Source organism: Hemitrygon akajei, chromosome 10 (assembly GCF_048418815.1).
Source record: "Hemitrygon akajei chromosome 10, sHemAka1.3, whole genome shotgun sequence".
In the NCBI taxonomy this organism is placed as follows: domain Eukaryota; kingdom Metazoa; phylum Chordata; class Chondrichthyes; order Myliobatiformes; family Dasyatidae; genus Hemitrygon; species Hemitrygon akajei.
The window spans coordinates 73,904,903-73,919,846 of record NC_133133.1 but is presented as its reverse complement, the minus strand read 5'-3'; the positions used below and the strand labels follow the sequence as shown (position 1 = coordinate 73,919,846).

At 42.0% G+C, this 14,944-nt stretch overlaps 1 protein-coding gene across 2 annotated transcripts in view; it reads left to right on the top strand.

The window, feature by feature from the left end:
• gabrb4 (gamma-aminobutyric acid type A receptor subunit beta4) overlaps nt 1-14,944 on the top strand; it is a 169,227-nt gene that overhangs the window by 90,461 nt on the left and 63,822 nt on the right. For both annotated transcript variants that reach the window (XM_073058481.1, XM_073058482.1), the window contains exon 4: nt 11,405-11,625. In XM_073058481.1, coding sequence (XP_072914582.1) covers nt 11,405-11,625 — 221 coding nt within the window. The remainder of the gene's footprint in view (nt 1-11,404; nt 11,626-14,944) is intronic.

Sequence of the window (14,944 nt, the reverse complement as noted above, 5' to 3'; positions counted from 1 at the left end):
TGTCATCAGCCAACTTATGTGACATTGGAGCTAGTCATAATTATAGAGTGAGCAGAGCAGGGGACCAAGCACACAGCCTTGGGTGCACCTGTGCTGATGGAGATTGTGGAGGAGATATAGTTGCCAATATGAACAGACTGGGATCTGTAAGTTAGGAAATCCGGGATCCAATTGCACAAGGAAGTATTGCCAAGGTCTTGAAGCTTATTGATTAATTTTGAGGGGATGATTTTATTGAATGTCGAGCTGTAGTCAGTGAAGGGAATACTAATGTATGTATCTTTGCTGTTCAGATGTTCCAGGGTTGAATGAAGAGCAAATGAAATGGCATGTGCTGTTGACCTGGTGTCTTGGTAGGCAAATTGGAGCAGATCCAGTTCAGTTGCTATGTTTCATCACCATCCTCTCAAAACACTTCATCACAGTGGATGTAAGTGTTACTAAACAATAGTCATTGAGCCAACTTACCACATTCTTCATGGGCACTGGTATGATTGAAAGCTGCTTGAAGGGGGTGGATACCTCAGACTGCTGAAGTGAGAAGTTAAAGATATCAGTTAACATTCCAGCCAATTGATCAGTACAGATCTTTGCTACTCAGCCAGGTACCCCATCTGGGCTGGATGCCTACCATGGACTTACCCTCCTGAAGAATGCTCTCATATCAGCCTCCGAGATTGACATCACAGGATCATCGGGGCTGTGGCAGTTCGTGAAGTGCCTCCATGTTTTGATGGTCAGACAGACAGACAGACATTCTTTATTGATCCCAAGGGAAATTGGGTTTCGTTACAGTCACACCAACCAAGAATAGTGTAGAAATATAGCAATATAAAACCATTGCTATATGGTTTTAAAGCAAGCATATGAGGCATTGAGCTCATCTGAGAGCCAAGACATCTTGTCACCTATGTCGCTTGGTTTCACTTTGATAGCATTCATGCTCTGCCACAACTGTCGAGCGTCCCTCAGTGATTCAAGTTTGGTCCGGAATTGCCATTTTGCACGTGACCTCTTGTATTTAACTTGGTTGCCAGACCAGAATGCCACTGATCTGGCCCTCAATAGATTGGGGATCTTATGGTTCATCCAGGGCTTCTGGCTAGAGAACACGTTGGATGATTTGATGGGGACACGTTCATCTATGACTGTTTTTATAAAGTCTGTGACAACTATGGTGTATTTGTTCAGATCCTCTGGTGAGTCCCTGAGCGTAGCCCACTTTACCAATCGAAGCAATCCCTTGGCCACTCCTCAGTCTCGTGTCCTTATCTCTGAAGCCTTGCTCTTTAGCCTCTGCCTGAGGAATAAATAAAAATAAACTTCTAACAGGCTGAATGGCAGTGAAGTGTGATCATATAATGGTTTCCAAGAATAATCGTTTAACATTTTCCCAAAAAATATGATGGGCTTCCAATTAATTCATCTACTTTAGTATCTTGCTGAATTACTGGTTTGCTAGTCTACTTTAGTATTTTCCCAAAAATATGATGGGCTTCCAATTAATTCATCTACTTTAGTATCTTGCTGAATTACTGGTTTGCTAGTCTACTTTAGTATTTTCCCAAAAATATGATGGGCTTCCAATTAATTCATCTACTTTAGTATCTTGCTGAATTACTAGTTTGCTAGTCTACTTTAGTATTTTCCCAAAAATATGATGGGCTTCCAATTAATTCATCTACTTTAGTATCTTGCTGAATTACTGGTTGCTAGTCTCCAGCTAGCACTTAAGTAATACTTTTATTATCATGTATAAGATCTTGCAACATTCAATCTAATGCTTCAGTGGCTGCTTTGTGTGCAATTATACATTCACCCCAGACAATAAGTTTACAGTTTTTCAATATCTTTTCTCCTTTGAAGTTCCCTGGGGAATATTGAATGTTAGATTCTCCACATACATCAAATTTAAAGAGAGTTTAAAAGCCAAATGTGCAGCCTTCTCCCCGTCATTAGTTTTGAAGCAATGCTTGTTGATGTCATGGCAGTCATATTTTCCATTCAAAATATAGCCAAAAGTGGATTAGTAAGGGAAGGTTTTCCCCCATTTCACCAAAAGCATCCAAAAAAAGTGATTACTTTGTCAATGTAAACAGCCTCTGTAATTGTATCTAAGGCATTTTTAACTCCAAAAAGACAGAATCCCAAGGACGCAGGTCTTAGTTTGTTCTTTTACTTTAATCAAGATGTGCACATATCATGTCACAGCATCATGACATATGTGCTTCACTTCACATATAAACTGCAATGAATTATTTAAACAACAGAGAATGCTTAATCAATGACATTTTTTTAAATACCAAAATATTAGTGAAATATTAAATACATAACACATTGTATCTCATGGACGTATTCATCAAACAATGCAATGGTCTCCCCCAAAAAGTTAATGCTCAAATTTTCATTTTCTCTTTGTGATTCAGGTAAACAAGTATTGGGATCAGGTCCACCAAATTATTTCATACCTCAAAAACAGATCTGGAAAAAAATCATCTGAATTTTCAATGGCAAAAGTGATAATTGGCTCTCTTTGATCTGTGGAAAACATGGACTGCATATCCTTGTGTGATACCGAACATCCATGTAAAATTTCACATTGTTTTGTTACTGAGCTATGCATGGGACATAAAGATTTTTTTACATCTATATATGTGGCAGAGAAGAAGCAGTGGTTCCTAAAACATGGAGTGTGGGTCTTCAGGCTCCTGTATCTGCTCCCTAATAGTAGTAATGAGAAGAGGGCATGCCCAGATGGTCAGGGTCCTTAATGATAGGTGCTGCCTTCTTGGGGAAGAGCCTTTTGAAGATGGTCTTCAATGGTGGGGAGATTTGGGCTGCTGATGGACTGAGTCTACAAGGTTCTGCAGACTTTTTCAATCGTATGCATTGGAGACTCCATACCAGACAGCGATGTAACCAGTCAGAATATCCTCCACAGTTGTCGTTCCTATTCATGCCTTGTGCTTTGGCAGCATTTTTGCCATTTCCATAGCATTTGATAGCTTTTTTTTTACAAGGCTGAGCTGCTAGATCAATGCTCAACCCTGCATGGAGAGAAAGCTTGCAGATCTCCAGCAGGATTCAAGTTCGGGGCAATTCATCTCAAAGTCTGGTGCTGATGCCAGTACGCCACTGGCCGGCATATCCTCCAAGGTGCACTGGAATCTTTGCAGACATAGCAAATCTCCTTATACTCCAAATGAAGTATAGCTGCTGCTGTGCCTTAATCACGATCGCATCAATGTGTTGGGGGCCCTGAATAGATCCTCTGAGATGCTAAAGTTCAGGAACTTGAAGCTGCTCACCACTTCACCACTGATCCCTCGAGGAGGACTGGTGTGTGTTCTCCCAACTTCCCTTCCTGAAGTCCACTATCAATTCTTTAATCTTGCTGATGCTGAATGTGAGTTTGTTGTAGTGACACCACTGGACCAGCTAATTGAGATCACTCCTATACGCCTCCTCATCGCCATCTGAGATTCTGCCAACAACAGTGGTGTCATCAGCAAATTCATAGATGTTGCTTGAGCTGTGCCAAGCCAAACAGTCACACGAGTGTGCAGAGCATAGAGCAGAGTGGAGAGGATTTATAAGCATTTGGAGAAACATAGTCTGATTAAGAATAGTCAAAATAGCTTTGTGAGGAGCTGATCATGCCTCATGAGCCATTGAAGTTTTCAAGGAAGGGATTCAACAAGGTTCCCCATGATAAGTTCATTCAAAAAGTCAGGAGCTTGGCTTCCATGGAAACTTGGCTGCATGCATTTAGAATTGGCTTTCCACGGAAGGCAGAGGGTGCTAATACCTGGCGTGTATTCTACCTGGAGATCAGTGTCTAGTGAAGTTCTGCAGGGACCTGTTGTGAGATTCCCCTGCTCTTGGTGATTTTTATAAATAACTTAGCTACAGAAGTGGAAGGATGGGTTTAGAAAGTTTGCATGAAAGTTGGAGGTGGTGTGGAGAGTAGAGAAGGTTTCATAGGTTACAATGGGACATTGACAGGATGCTGAGCTGAACTGAGAAGTCACCAATGGAAATGAATCCACAGAAGTATGAAGTAATATATTTTGGAAGGTGGAACGTGAAGGCAGACTACAAGGTTCATGGCAGAATTCTTAACAGTATAGAGGGACAGAAGGATCTTGAGTCCAAGTCAATAGCCCCTCAACTTTGCCATGCTAATTGATAGGGTGGTGAAGAAGGCCCTAAATGGGGGATTGATTTTGAAGTTGTGAGGTAATGTTGCAGCTCTATAAACGTAAAATTGGACCACACGTGGACTGCTGTGTTCAGCTCAGGTTGCATTGTTACAGAAAAGACATGGAAGCTTTAGAGAAGGTGCAGAGGAGATTTACCAGGATGCTGGCTGGGATTAGAGAACGTGTCTGATAAGGATACATTGAGCTTTGGAGTGACGAAGGATGAGAGGCAACTTGGTGGAGGTATATAAGATGATGAGGCAGCCCGCAAACAACACCATTTTGTCCAGGGTGAAAATGTGTATTATGAGGGGGCATACTTTTAAAATGATTAGAGGAAAGTATAGGAGTAATGTTAGCGGTGTTTTTTTCCCCACACGTGGAGTGGTAAATGAGTGGAATGCACTGCTAAGCAGGATATAGAGGCAAATATATCAGGAACGTTTATAAGACTCTTCGTTAAGCATATAGATGAAAGATAAATAGATGGCTATGTGGGAGGGAAGAGTTATGTTCTTCATATCCAGACTTTCAGACTCCAATATCTTCTTCCATAAATGAGAAGAAAGAAGCAGAAATAGCCAGGAGTATGTTAAAATTCAGCAAAACATCATGGATCAAAGGGTCTGTACTCTGTTCTATAGTTCAATGCTCTAATAATCTACACAACAATTCAACAAAAAGAAGTGCCAAAGAATAATAATGCTTTGCTCCTCTTAAAATAGCTTTCTTTGTTGGTTTATGGAGCTGCTGTAGAGATTGACAACAGGTTCAGGTACCTCGGCAACTGTATGCACAAAACCACACTGGTCCATTCATGCTGATGTGTTGATACAGAGGGTGCATCAGTGTATTCACTTTTTGAGTGGTCTGCAAAGATTTGGCTTGTCCATGAGGATGCTCTTGAGTTCTACAGTCGGTACTCAGCAAAAGTCCAAGGCACCCGTGATTTTACTAATATAAATTTTGTTTTAGATGTTTATTATTTGTCTTCAACATTAGTGCGTCAGTAGAAAAGAGCAAATTATAGATTTCTAAACATTCATTTTCCAAAAAGGAATGTTAAGGAGAATTTTTTAATATTCTGTTAAAAAGATTAACATATTAAGTAATAACCTACATTTTAAATAAAAAAACGTAATTGTTTTGTAGGTATATAGCCTTGTGCATGACTAAGCAAAGATAACAGGTTGCTAATGGCATAATGAGTTGAATGAAGTAACTGATTAACTGAAACAGAAATGGGTGCAGAAGGAATCAAACTGGGCAAAGGACAACCAAACTAAAAGGTGAGGATTTGAAAGTTTAGCCTTCAAATCATCAATTCATTCAGCATGGAAGGAGCGAGCACAGCAACAAGACACAATGTGACATCAGCAAGGTCTCTCCCAGGCAGAAATCTTGCAGCAGTCAGGAGTTTCAAGACGCACTGTCTAAGCTCTTCTGAAGAAGCACAAAGAAACGGGTAAGGTTGAGGACCAGAAATGCAGTGGTCAGCCATGGAAACTGAGTGTAAGATGAGAGCTACATCAAAGTGTCGTCCCTTGTAGATCAGAAACCCAGCTCTCAGAAACCTCTGGGACTTACGTATACCCCTCTAGAGTCCAGAAAAATCTTGTTAGAAGTGGTCCTCGTGGAAGAGCTGCTGCCAGAAAGCCATTCCTCCGAAGTCCAGCGACGCCACTGCGCACCGAAACACGAGGACTGGATGCTGAACAATGGCGGCAAGTGCTCTGGACTGACAAGTCACAATTTGAAGTCTTTGACTCGAGCAGGAGGCGGTTTGTCTGTAGAAGAGCTGGAGAGTGCTACATGGATGTGGGTCTGCAGTCAACAGTGAAGCATGGCGTAGATTCCCTCTGGGTTCAGGGCTGCATTTCTGCAAATGGACTCGGTGATCTGGTCAGAATTAATGAAATCCTTAATGCTGAGCAGATTCTCAACCATCACACAGCACCATCAGGGAGGCAGCTGATCAGTCCCAACTTTATTCTGCGGAAGTCCAATGACCGCCAAACACACGGCCAAAGTCATAAAGAAGTGAAAAGAAGAACGAGGAGTTCTGTAACAGATGACATGGCCTCCACAGAGTCCCTGATCTCAACATCGTCGAATCTGTCTGGGATTACTTGGAGACATAGAAGCAAGAGAGACAACCAAAATCTGCAGAAGAACTGTGGCAAGTTGTCTAAGTAGCTTGGAACAACCTACCAGCCAATTTTCTTATAAAACTGCACGACAGTGTACCTAAGAGAATTGATGCAGTTTTAAAGGCATTTTTGTCATGGTTATTATTCTGTAGATTTACTGAATATACCACAAGAAAATGAATCTCAGGGTAGTATTTGGTGGTATATATGAACTTTGATAATAAATTTACTTTGAGCTTCATATGCACCTTAAACCAATTTGTACATATACAGATTTCTTTTGTCTGTTAATGTTATTCTGTCAATACAATTTTAAAGGTTCAAAGGTCAATTTTAAAGTCAATTTATTATCAGAGTACATATATAACCCCAAGTTTCATTTTCTTGCAAGCATACACAGTAAATCCAAGAAACACAATTGAGTCAATGAAAGCATGCACCAACAGAACAAATAACCAGTGTGCAAAAGACAACAAACTGCGCAAATGCAAATGAATAAATAATAACAATAAATAGTTAAGCAATAAATATCAAGGACATGAGATGAAAAGTCCTTGGAAGTGAGTCCTTTGGTTGTGGCAACCGTTTAGGAATGGGGCAAGTGAAGTTGAATGAAGTTATTCTGTCTGATTCAGGAGCCTGACGGTAGCTGTTCCTGAACCTGGTGGTGTGTGCTGCGTGTGATATATCTACTGTGTTCTCACCTTGGTGTCTGAGGAGCATTTGTTTTTTGTTTAGCTGTATGCATGTGTATGGTTGAACGACAAGAAACCTGAGCTTGAGTGTTCGCAGTGGTCTCGTACTATACACCCACTCTGCTCCTTTAACGTCGTTCGCCACGTAGCCTACATCAGCTGGTCAGCCTCCTGAACTTACTCTTTGGTTTAGAGCTCCTGAACATAACATCAGCACTGACAGGAGAAAAGCTAATCCTACACCAAATTCTGCCCTACGACGTGAACAAAATCCTCATTATCAATCAATTCTGGAAGAGATTGTGAGGAGCTCCAGCAGAGTAAAGCTCAGTAGTGGATGAGGATTAGTATCAGTCAAGTAATGATGTACTGTTTCACTCTGGGGTCATGGTATATTTATTGATTAATTAGCTGACTGCATTCACGATACATTATCCACTGCATCATACAGAGCTGTCAAATCCTGCAGGGAGCAGGAGGACTGTTTGGCCAGAGCCAGCATTTTGAAAGAGCAGTGCACTGAGCTCTTACCTTTCATTAACTTACATCAGGGTAGCTATCTTTAGCAAGCGATTTGACAAGGTCCCGCATGGTAGATTGATATGGAAAGTTAGATCATGTGGAACCCAGTGTGAGCCATTAAACTGGATACAAAGTAGGCTTGATGGAAGGAAACAGCATGTTGTAATGGAGGACTGGATTTCAGATAGAAGGTCTGTAACCAGTGGTATGCCACAGGGATCATTGCTGTCATCTATTATTAATGACGTGGACAGGAACATAAGTAGCATGATTAGTAAGTTTGAAGGCGATATCAAAATTGGTGGTGTGGCAGACAGTGAAGGAAGCTAGCTAAGATAACAACAGGCCTTGCTGTAGATTGACTGGGAAAGTCGCACAAAGAATGGCAGATAGAATTTAACACGGGCAAGCACAGTGTTGCATTTTGGGGAATGGAACCAGGGAGGACAAGCACAGTAAATGGCAGGGCACTGAAATGTGTTACAGGGCATCACAGGTAGATAGGGTGGGAAAGAAGGCTTTAGGCATACTTGCCTTCAGTAGTCAGGGCATTAAGTCGAGAGTGATAGCTGTGTGGAATGAGCTTCCAGTAGAAGTGGTAGAGGCAAGTTCGGTATTGTCGTTTAACATAAAATTGGATAGGTATATGGACAGGAAAGGAATGGGGGGTTATGGGCTGAGTGTGGGCCAGTGGGACTAGGTGAGTGTAAGCGTCGGCATGGACTAGAAGGGCCAAGATGGCCTGTTTCCATGCTGTAATTGTTATATGGTTATTTAAGTACAAGCGCTGGAATGTCATGTCAGAACTATAGAAGACTGCACTTGGAGCATTGCATGCAGTCTTGGTTGCCCAGCTGTAGAAAGGATGTCACTAAGATAGAACAGGTACAGTAAATGTACAAAGGTGTTGCGGGGAGACTGGATGGTTTGAGTTAAGGGAAGAGACTGGATAGACTGGGGCTGTTTCTCCTGGAATGCTGGACACTGAGAGATGACCTTATCAAGGTGTATAAAATCATGAGAGGCATAGATAAGGTGGATGGTCACAAGACTTTTTCCCAAGGTGGGGGAGTCGAAAACCAGAAGGCAAAGGTGTAAGGTGAAAAGGGGCAGATTTAAAGGGAATATGAATGGTGACTTTTTCACATAGAGAGAGGTAAATATACAGTTCCCCACAGAAATCACCACCACATCTCTCCGCCCAGATGTAGTACTGTGGTGCACAGCTGCCTAGACAGGCCTTCTCCTTGAGCTAACCATCCCATGGAGGAGAGATTGGAGGCTGCCTACAGGGAGAACAGGCTGAAGTACCTAGACCAGGCAGTTGAGTGTAAGGAAGCTGGCTTGAAAGATCATCATCTACCCTGTGGAGGGAGGATGCCAGGTCTTTGTCAGCACATCGACAGCAAGGTTACTCCGTGATAGGGCAGTGACTGGACCGAGGCTCAGGAGGGCCACCAGAGAGTTGGCTGAAGAGGCAGAAAAGGGCAGCTCTTGGCTGTGGCTCAGGAGGAAGGACAGAAATTGGGGGACCGACTAACCCCACTGAAAGCTGGAGACATCTCTATTACTGCACCATCACCAGGAAACATACCAGGGCTAAGGGAGTGAAACATCAGTGAGCGGTGGTCCCTGGCTGATGACTCCACAGCTGACCTGACAGCATTGTGGCAGGCAGCAATGCCAAGCAGGAGACAACAGCTTCCTGTAAATCTCATTGGAAGGAGTTGTCAGAGGAAGTGATAGAGATGGCTACAGTTAGAACATATGAAAGTCATTTAGATAGATATGGATGTGGGCCAAACAGATGAAAATTGGACTAGCTCAAGGCACCTTGTTTGGCATCGAGGAGCTGGGCCAGAGAGCTGATGCCGTGCTGAATGATGCTATGACTTATGATCATCTAAGGTGAAAGACAAGTAGGAGATAATGATTACCTAGGAGGGGTTTAGTAGAGTCATGTACATAAAATGTGTAAATACATGAAATCACTAGCCAACAGGCTTATTGGTCATGGTGGTTTGTATTCTGATCAAGCAGAGTATAATCTTTTCAGAAAGATGCACCCTTTCATTCAGAATCAGTGGTTGTTGGGTGGGAAGGCCACACCCTTCATGGTGTGATCCATCTGTGATAATCATAGTTTCAGTGGATGGTGGCCTCATGACCAAATACAGGGCAGACACGTGGATGTAGAGCAAGGCTGCCTGCTATTCTAGCTGTGGAATCTCTTCCTCCGAAAGCCTCCAGCTCTTGTTCTGCTGATTTGTCTCGGCGTGTGTCTGCAAAGGTGCGCAGCCCGTTGATCTGTACCTGTGAAGTTAGTGTTGCGGTCACTAAACATTTGGTGGAAAGTAAGTGACATTTGGTTCTGTGTTACATTCATAACTTTATGCCTTGCAGCCAATGAAGTGCTTTTAAAGCTGTGATGTTGTAATGTCAAAATTACATGGTTGGTTTGCACATAGTGGAAATGACCATTAGCTGGTTGTGTCTTTTTTTACAATTGTATAAAAGAATGCTTTAAATGTCACTGGACACAAAGTGTTCTACCACGTAAAGCAGAGAGTCACTTGTACTCCTTCTTCTCTGATGTACTGCGTTCAGGGTTCCTCTAAAGTGGAGAAACCAAACCCAGATTGGGTGATGGCTTTCCAGAGCACCAGTGCAGCCTCTTTCATTCCCATAATGTTGCCCAATGTAAACTAAAAGAACAGCATCTTATTGTCCTTTAGGCACGTTCCGAGGAAGGTCCCCGACCTGAGACATCAAATGGCTTCTCTTTCTGCAGATGCCGTTCAACTGGCTGAGTCCTTCCAGCCATTTCTGATTTTGGCTGTTATGTTTTGTAACTTCAAAACATTAAACTCACTCAAAGGAAAGCAGGAGAGTGGAGAGTCATGAGTCTTAGTTTGTGTTTAAGCGAGGTGTGCACGTATCAGATGGTAATATCGTGATATATGCAATTCGCGTAATCTTACATATAACAGTAATGAATTATATAAACAACAAAGAATGCTTAATCACACAATGTATTTACAAGATTACTCAAATATTACTGAAATATTATATACACAACACCAGCGTATAGAGTTTTATTTGTTTTTAGTGCATTCCTGGGTTATATTGCTACAGGTTATATGTTCGGACAACTGTGCTCAGTTACTGATGAGCATCAGACATGGTGCAGTGGGCAGTGCTTCCACCTGTACATCACACATTGGTGAGTCCGGCTCCATTCCTGAAGACCGAACAAAATCGAGGCTGGTAATGGCATCAGTTCTGGCAATTGATTTGCTGCACCGTTCCTGAGATTACCAGGTCCAGTTCCAGCAAAGCACTGCATTGTCCAAGATCTCTCCTTTCACTGTACTTGACTAAACACACTGCAAACACAGAAACACTGGGAAAACTCAGTCAGTCAGCATCTGCGGAGAAGGAAACCAGTCAACGTTTAGGGTCAGGGAGTGTTGGAATTGGGGGAAAGTTGTTGGGGGGGTGTGAAACAAAAATGGAGCTTGGTTTGGACAAGTAAGATGATAAGAGAGCAATATTGACGGTAGGCATTTTACTGAAATGGAGTGAGAATGATAAAGGGAAATGACAAGGTGGCAGTTTACCTGAAGCTGGGGAACTCAGTGTTCATTCCAGAAGAATGGAAAGTGTTTGGACAGAAGATAAAATGTGGTTCCTCCAGTTTATTTTGGACCTCACTCTGGCAGTGGAGGAAGAGGAATAGCACTTTTAGAAAGCGGAGTTCAATTAACGTGTGATTTTACGTATTGGGTTGGAATATCGATGCGAGTAATCTCGTCACTGTGTCTTTTCTTGCCAGGATTATACAATCACAATGTATTTCCAACAAGGCTGGCGGGACAAGCGCCTCTCATACACAGCCATCCCGCTCAACCTGACCCTGGACAACAGGGTCGCCGATCAGCTCTGGCTACCGGATACCTACTTCCTGAATGACAAGAAGTCCTTCCTGCACGGGGTAACTGTGAAAAACCGCATGATCCGGCTCCACCCAGATGGCACTGTGTTATACGGACTCAGGTGAGTGGTGACAGAGATGTTTCCCAACCACAGCTGTTTCCAGAGCCTGGCCAATTGATAATAAAATGAAAGAAGATTTTAAATTGGGTAAAAGAACAATATGGAAGGGAAGAAAATGTCCTCTAACAGTACATCATGATTGGAACATGTGGACGAAGAGGGCAGAGAAAGCAATTTAGTAATAGCTTTCTAAGCCTACCGGATAAACACTTGAAGTGTTACATTTACCGAGCATGGAGGAACTTGATATCCAGTTTGGTGCGAGTAGGGAGGAAGGATGTAAAAGACAGGGTGGGGATGAAGTGGAGGCAACGAGAAAGAAATAGAGGGAAGCAATGATGGAGGTAGGAAGAGAGGGAGGAATGAGATGAGAAGCACAAAGGAAGCAAACGAGATGGAAGCTGAAAGGCTGGAGTGGCAGAGAAAGTCAAAGAGGAGAGGGGGATAGGGAGGGGGAAACAAAAGGGAGGAGCAAAGCAAGTTGGAGAAGAGAGGAGGGGGAATGGACAGTGTTGGCAAAAAGGAGAATTAAGGGGGAAGAGATGAAAGAGGGCAGACGAGGAAACAGGTGGTTTCGGTCATGAGGGAAGAAAGCAGAGGAGAAAAGGAAGAACTTTAAAGAAGAATATGGAGAGACAGAGTCAGGAATGTTCGAAATGTAGTAAGCAAAATAATTAAAGTTTAGAAACAAAGGCAAGTAGCAAATCAATAAGTAAAAAAAGGTTTAAAGGCCAATTGTAAATGTATCATCGAAATGCACAATTAAGTTGGATGAATTGTGGTGTAAATGGGTCTGAGATGAATACTATTCACAGGATCGTAACTATAGACGAACCAAAACTGGGAACCAAATGTTCCAGCATGTTTCTGAAGGATGTGAAGTAAAAGGTGAGTAGCTGCCTTAACAAGGGATGATATCAGTACAGAGGTTAGACAGATCGATTGATTTATGTTTTTAGTTATTGATTGAAATACAGCACAGAGTAGGTCATCCAGCCCTTCAACTCACACTGCCCAGCAACCCCCGATTTAACTCTGGCCTAATCACTAGACAATTTACAACTAGCCTTCCTTCTTTGGACTGTGGGAGGAAACTGGAGCACCCAGAGGAAACCCACGCGGTCACAGGGAGAACATACAAACTCCTCACAGGCCGCAGCAGGAATTAAACCCAGTTCGCTGGTACCGTAAAGTGTTGTGTTAACCACTACGCTATCGTGCCGCCCCAATTGATTCTGTGAATTAGACTCAGTTTGGGTGGAGCTATGAGGCAGCAGGAAGCAGAAAATACTGTGTGAGGTGATCACAGGACTTTTGAATTGCATGTAATGCAGGAGACCATATGTAAGAAGCTCAGAGGGAAAAAGAAGTAGTAGTTGAACATGCTATCTTTCAAAACTTCAAAACATGAAACTAATTTAAAGGAAGACTTGGGAGTCCGAGATCATGGTTCTAACTAGAAGTCTACTTTTAAGCAAGGAACCAACATATTATATGGTAGTGTGATGACCTATGCAATTCACATATTTATACATATAGCCCATAATGAATTACTTAAATGAACACAAATGCTAAATCAAACTATATATATAGAAGATTACTCAAATATTATTGAAATATTAAATATACAACACATATAGATCAGAATAATTAAATTACTGTGAACAAAGTGAAGGAGAATTCCTGGAGTGTATGCAAGATAATTTACCAATCTGTACATTTAGGAACTGACGGAAGGAAAAGGAGCTTCATTTCAAGTAAAAAAAATTAATTAATGACCTTATTGTAAAGAGAGCCCAGGGGGAAGAGTGGCCTTAACATGATAGAAGGTTACTTTAAATTAAAAAGTGATCTTGTTCAATCTGAAGCTCGAGTTCTCAATCTAAACCAAAACAACTACAAGGTACAAGGGGCAAGTTGCCTGGGGTAGATTTGAAAATTACAATGAAGGATATGACAGGAGACTGGCATTGGGTAGAATTTAAAGAAATATTACATCACCTGCAGCAAACAAATATTTCTTCAGGGCAACTAAAATACAAGTAGTGCAATCATGGATTACAGGAAATATTAAAGATAGTATTAGATTGAATGAAAAGGCTTAAAAACTTGTCAAAAAGTAATAAACTGGAAGGAAAACAAATAAAACTGCAGATGCTAGGATCTGGAAGGAAGCAAGAAATGCTGGAAGAATGTTGCCATCTGACTCCTAACACAGGGAAAGCAGCTTGTTTTTGTTGAGGAATTTCTCTCAAAAAGCCATGTCTCTTTTGGAATTCTCTACACCTGAAAGTTGTGGAGGCAGTTTCTGCAAGAGGAGCATTCCACTATCCTTCCTGGCATCCCCACTGCACTAATTGTGCATTAAGAAAAAAAGGAAGAAAAATTAAACTACAGCTTTCGCCTCTCCTCGCTGAAACATCTCAAGACAAATCCCTAAGGTCCCCATTCCAACACTGGCCCACTCAGACAATGGCCACTCCACTTATATCTAACTTCTTATTGGCCCTTGCCTCTCTAGTCCGCACCTGCTCTCTCTCCCACTACACAATCCAGTGTCTCCTAACAACATCACAACCTGGGATGTAAACACCAATGCCCAGGAATGGACAAGTCTGCAGGATGTGGTGGACCCTACCCAGTCAATTACAAGCAAGACCCTCCATACTACTGAGCAAATTTGCAAGAATCATTGCCATAAGAAAGCAGCATTTATCATCAAGCATCAAGGACCTCCACCATCCAGGCCATGCTCTTATCTCGCTTCTACCATCAGATATGAGGTACAGGAGCATTACGTCCCACACCACTGGGTTCAGGATCAGTTACAATCATACAACTATCAGGTGCACTAGATTCTGGTTAATTAGGCCAAGGCAGCCACTTACTTGGGACTACTCTTAAAGAACAAAACTAGTTGAGAAAATCACTGGGATTCCCTGTGTTTAATTGAGATACTATGCTGCTCAGTTGAGACAGGAGACTGGTGCCAAGCAGGTTCTAACTAACGGCAGTTGTGTGCACTTGTGTGGTTGTTTGATACTACATCATGCCTAGAGCGAACAGTTTTTAAATAGCGTGAATTGTGTTTGTTTGTGTTCAAAAAGCAATGATTTTTGTCACTGGTAGTTGACCAGAAATAAGTGTATCAGAATTTTGAATTGTTTTGCTCACTACAGTTTTAAGCATTCAGGCTTGGAGATGGCAGAAACGATCAGGTGTGAAAATTAAACAGTTTCACTACTTCAAGTTAGAAACTACAAAGAATTTGATTAATTGACAATCATCTTGAATGTTGCAATGAACGTGAAGATTTGGA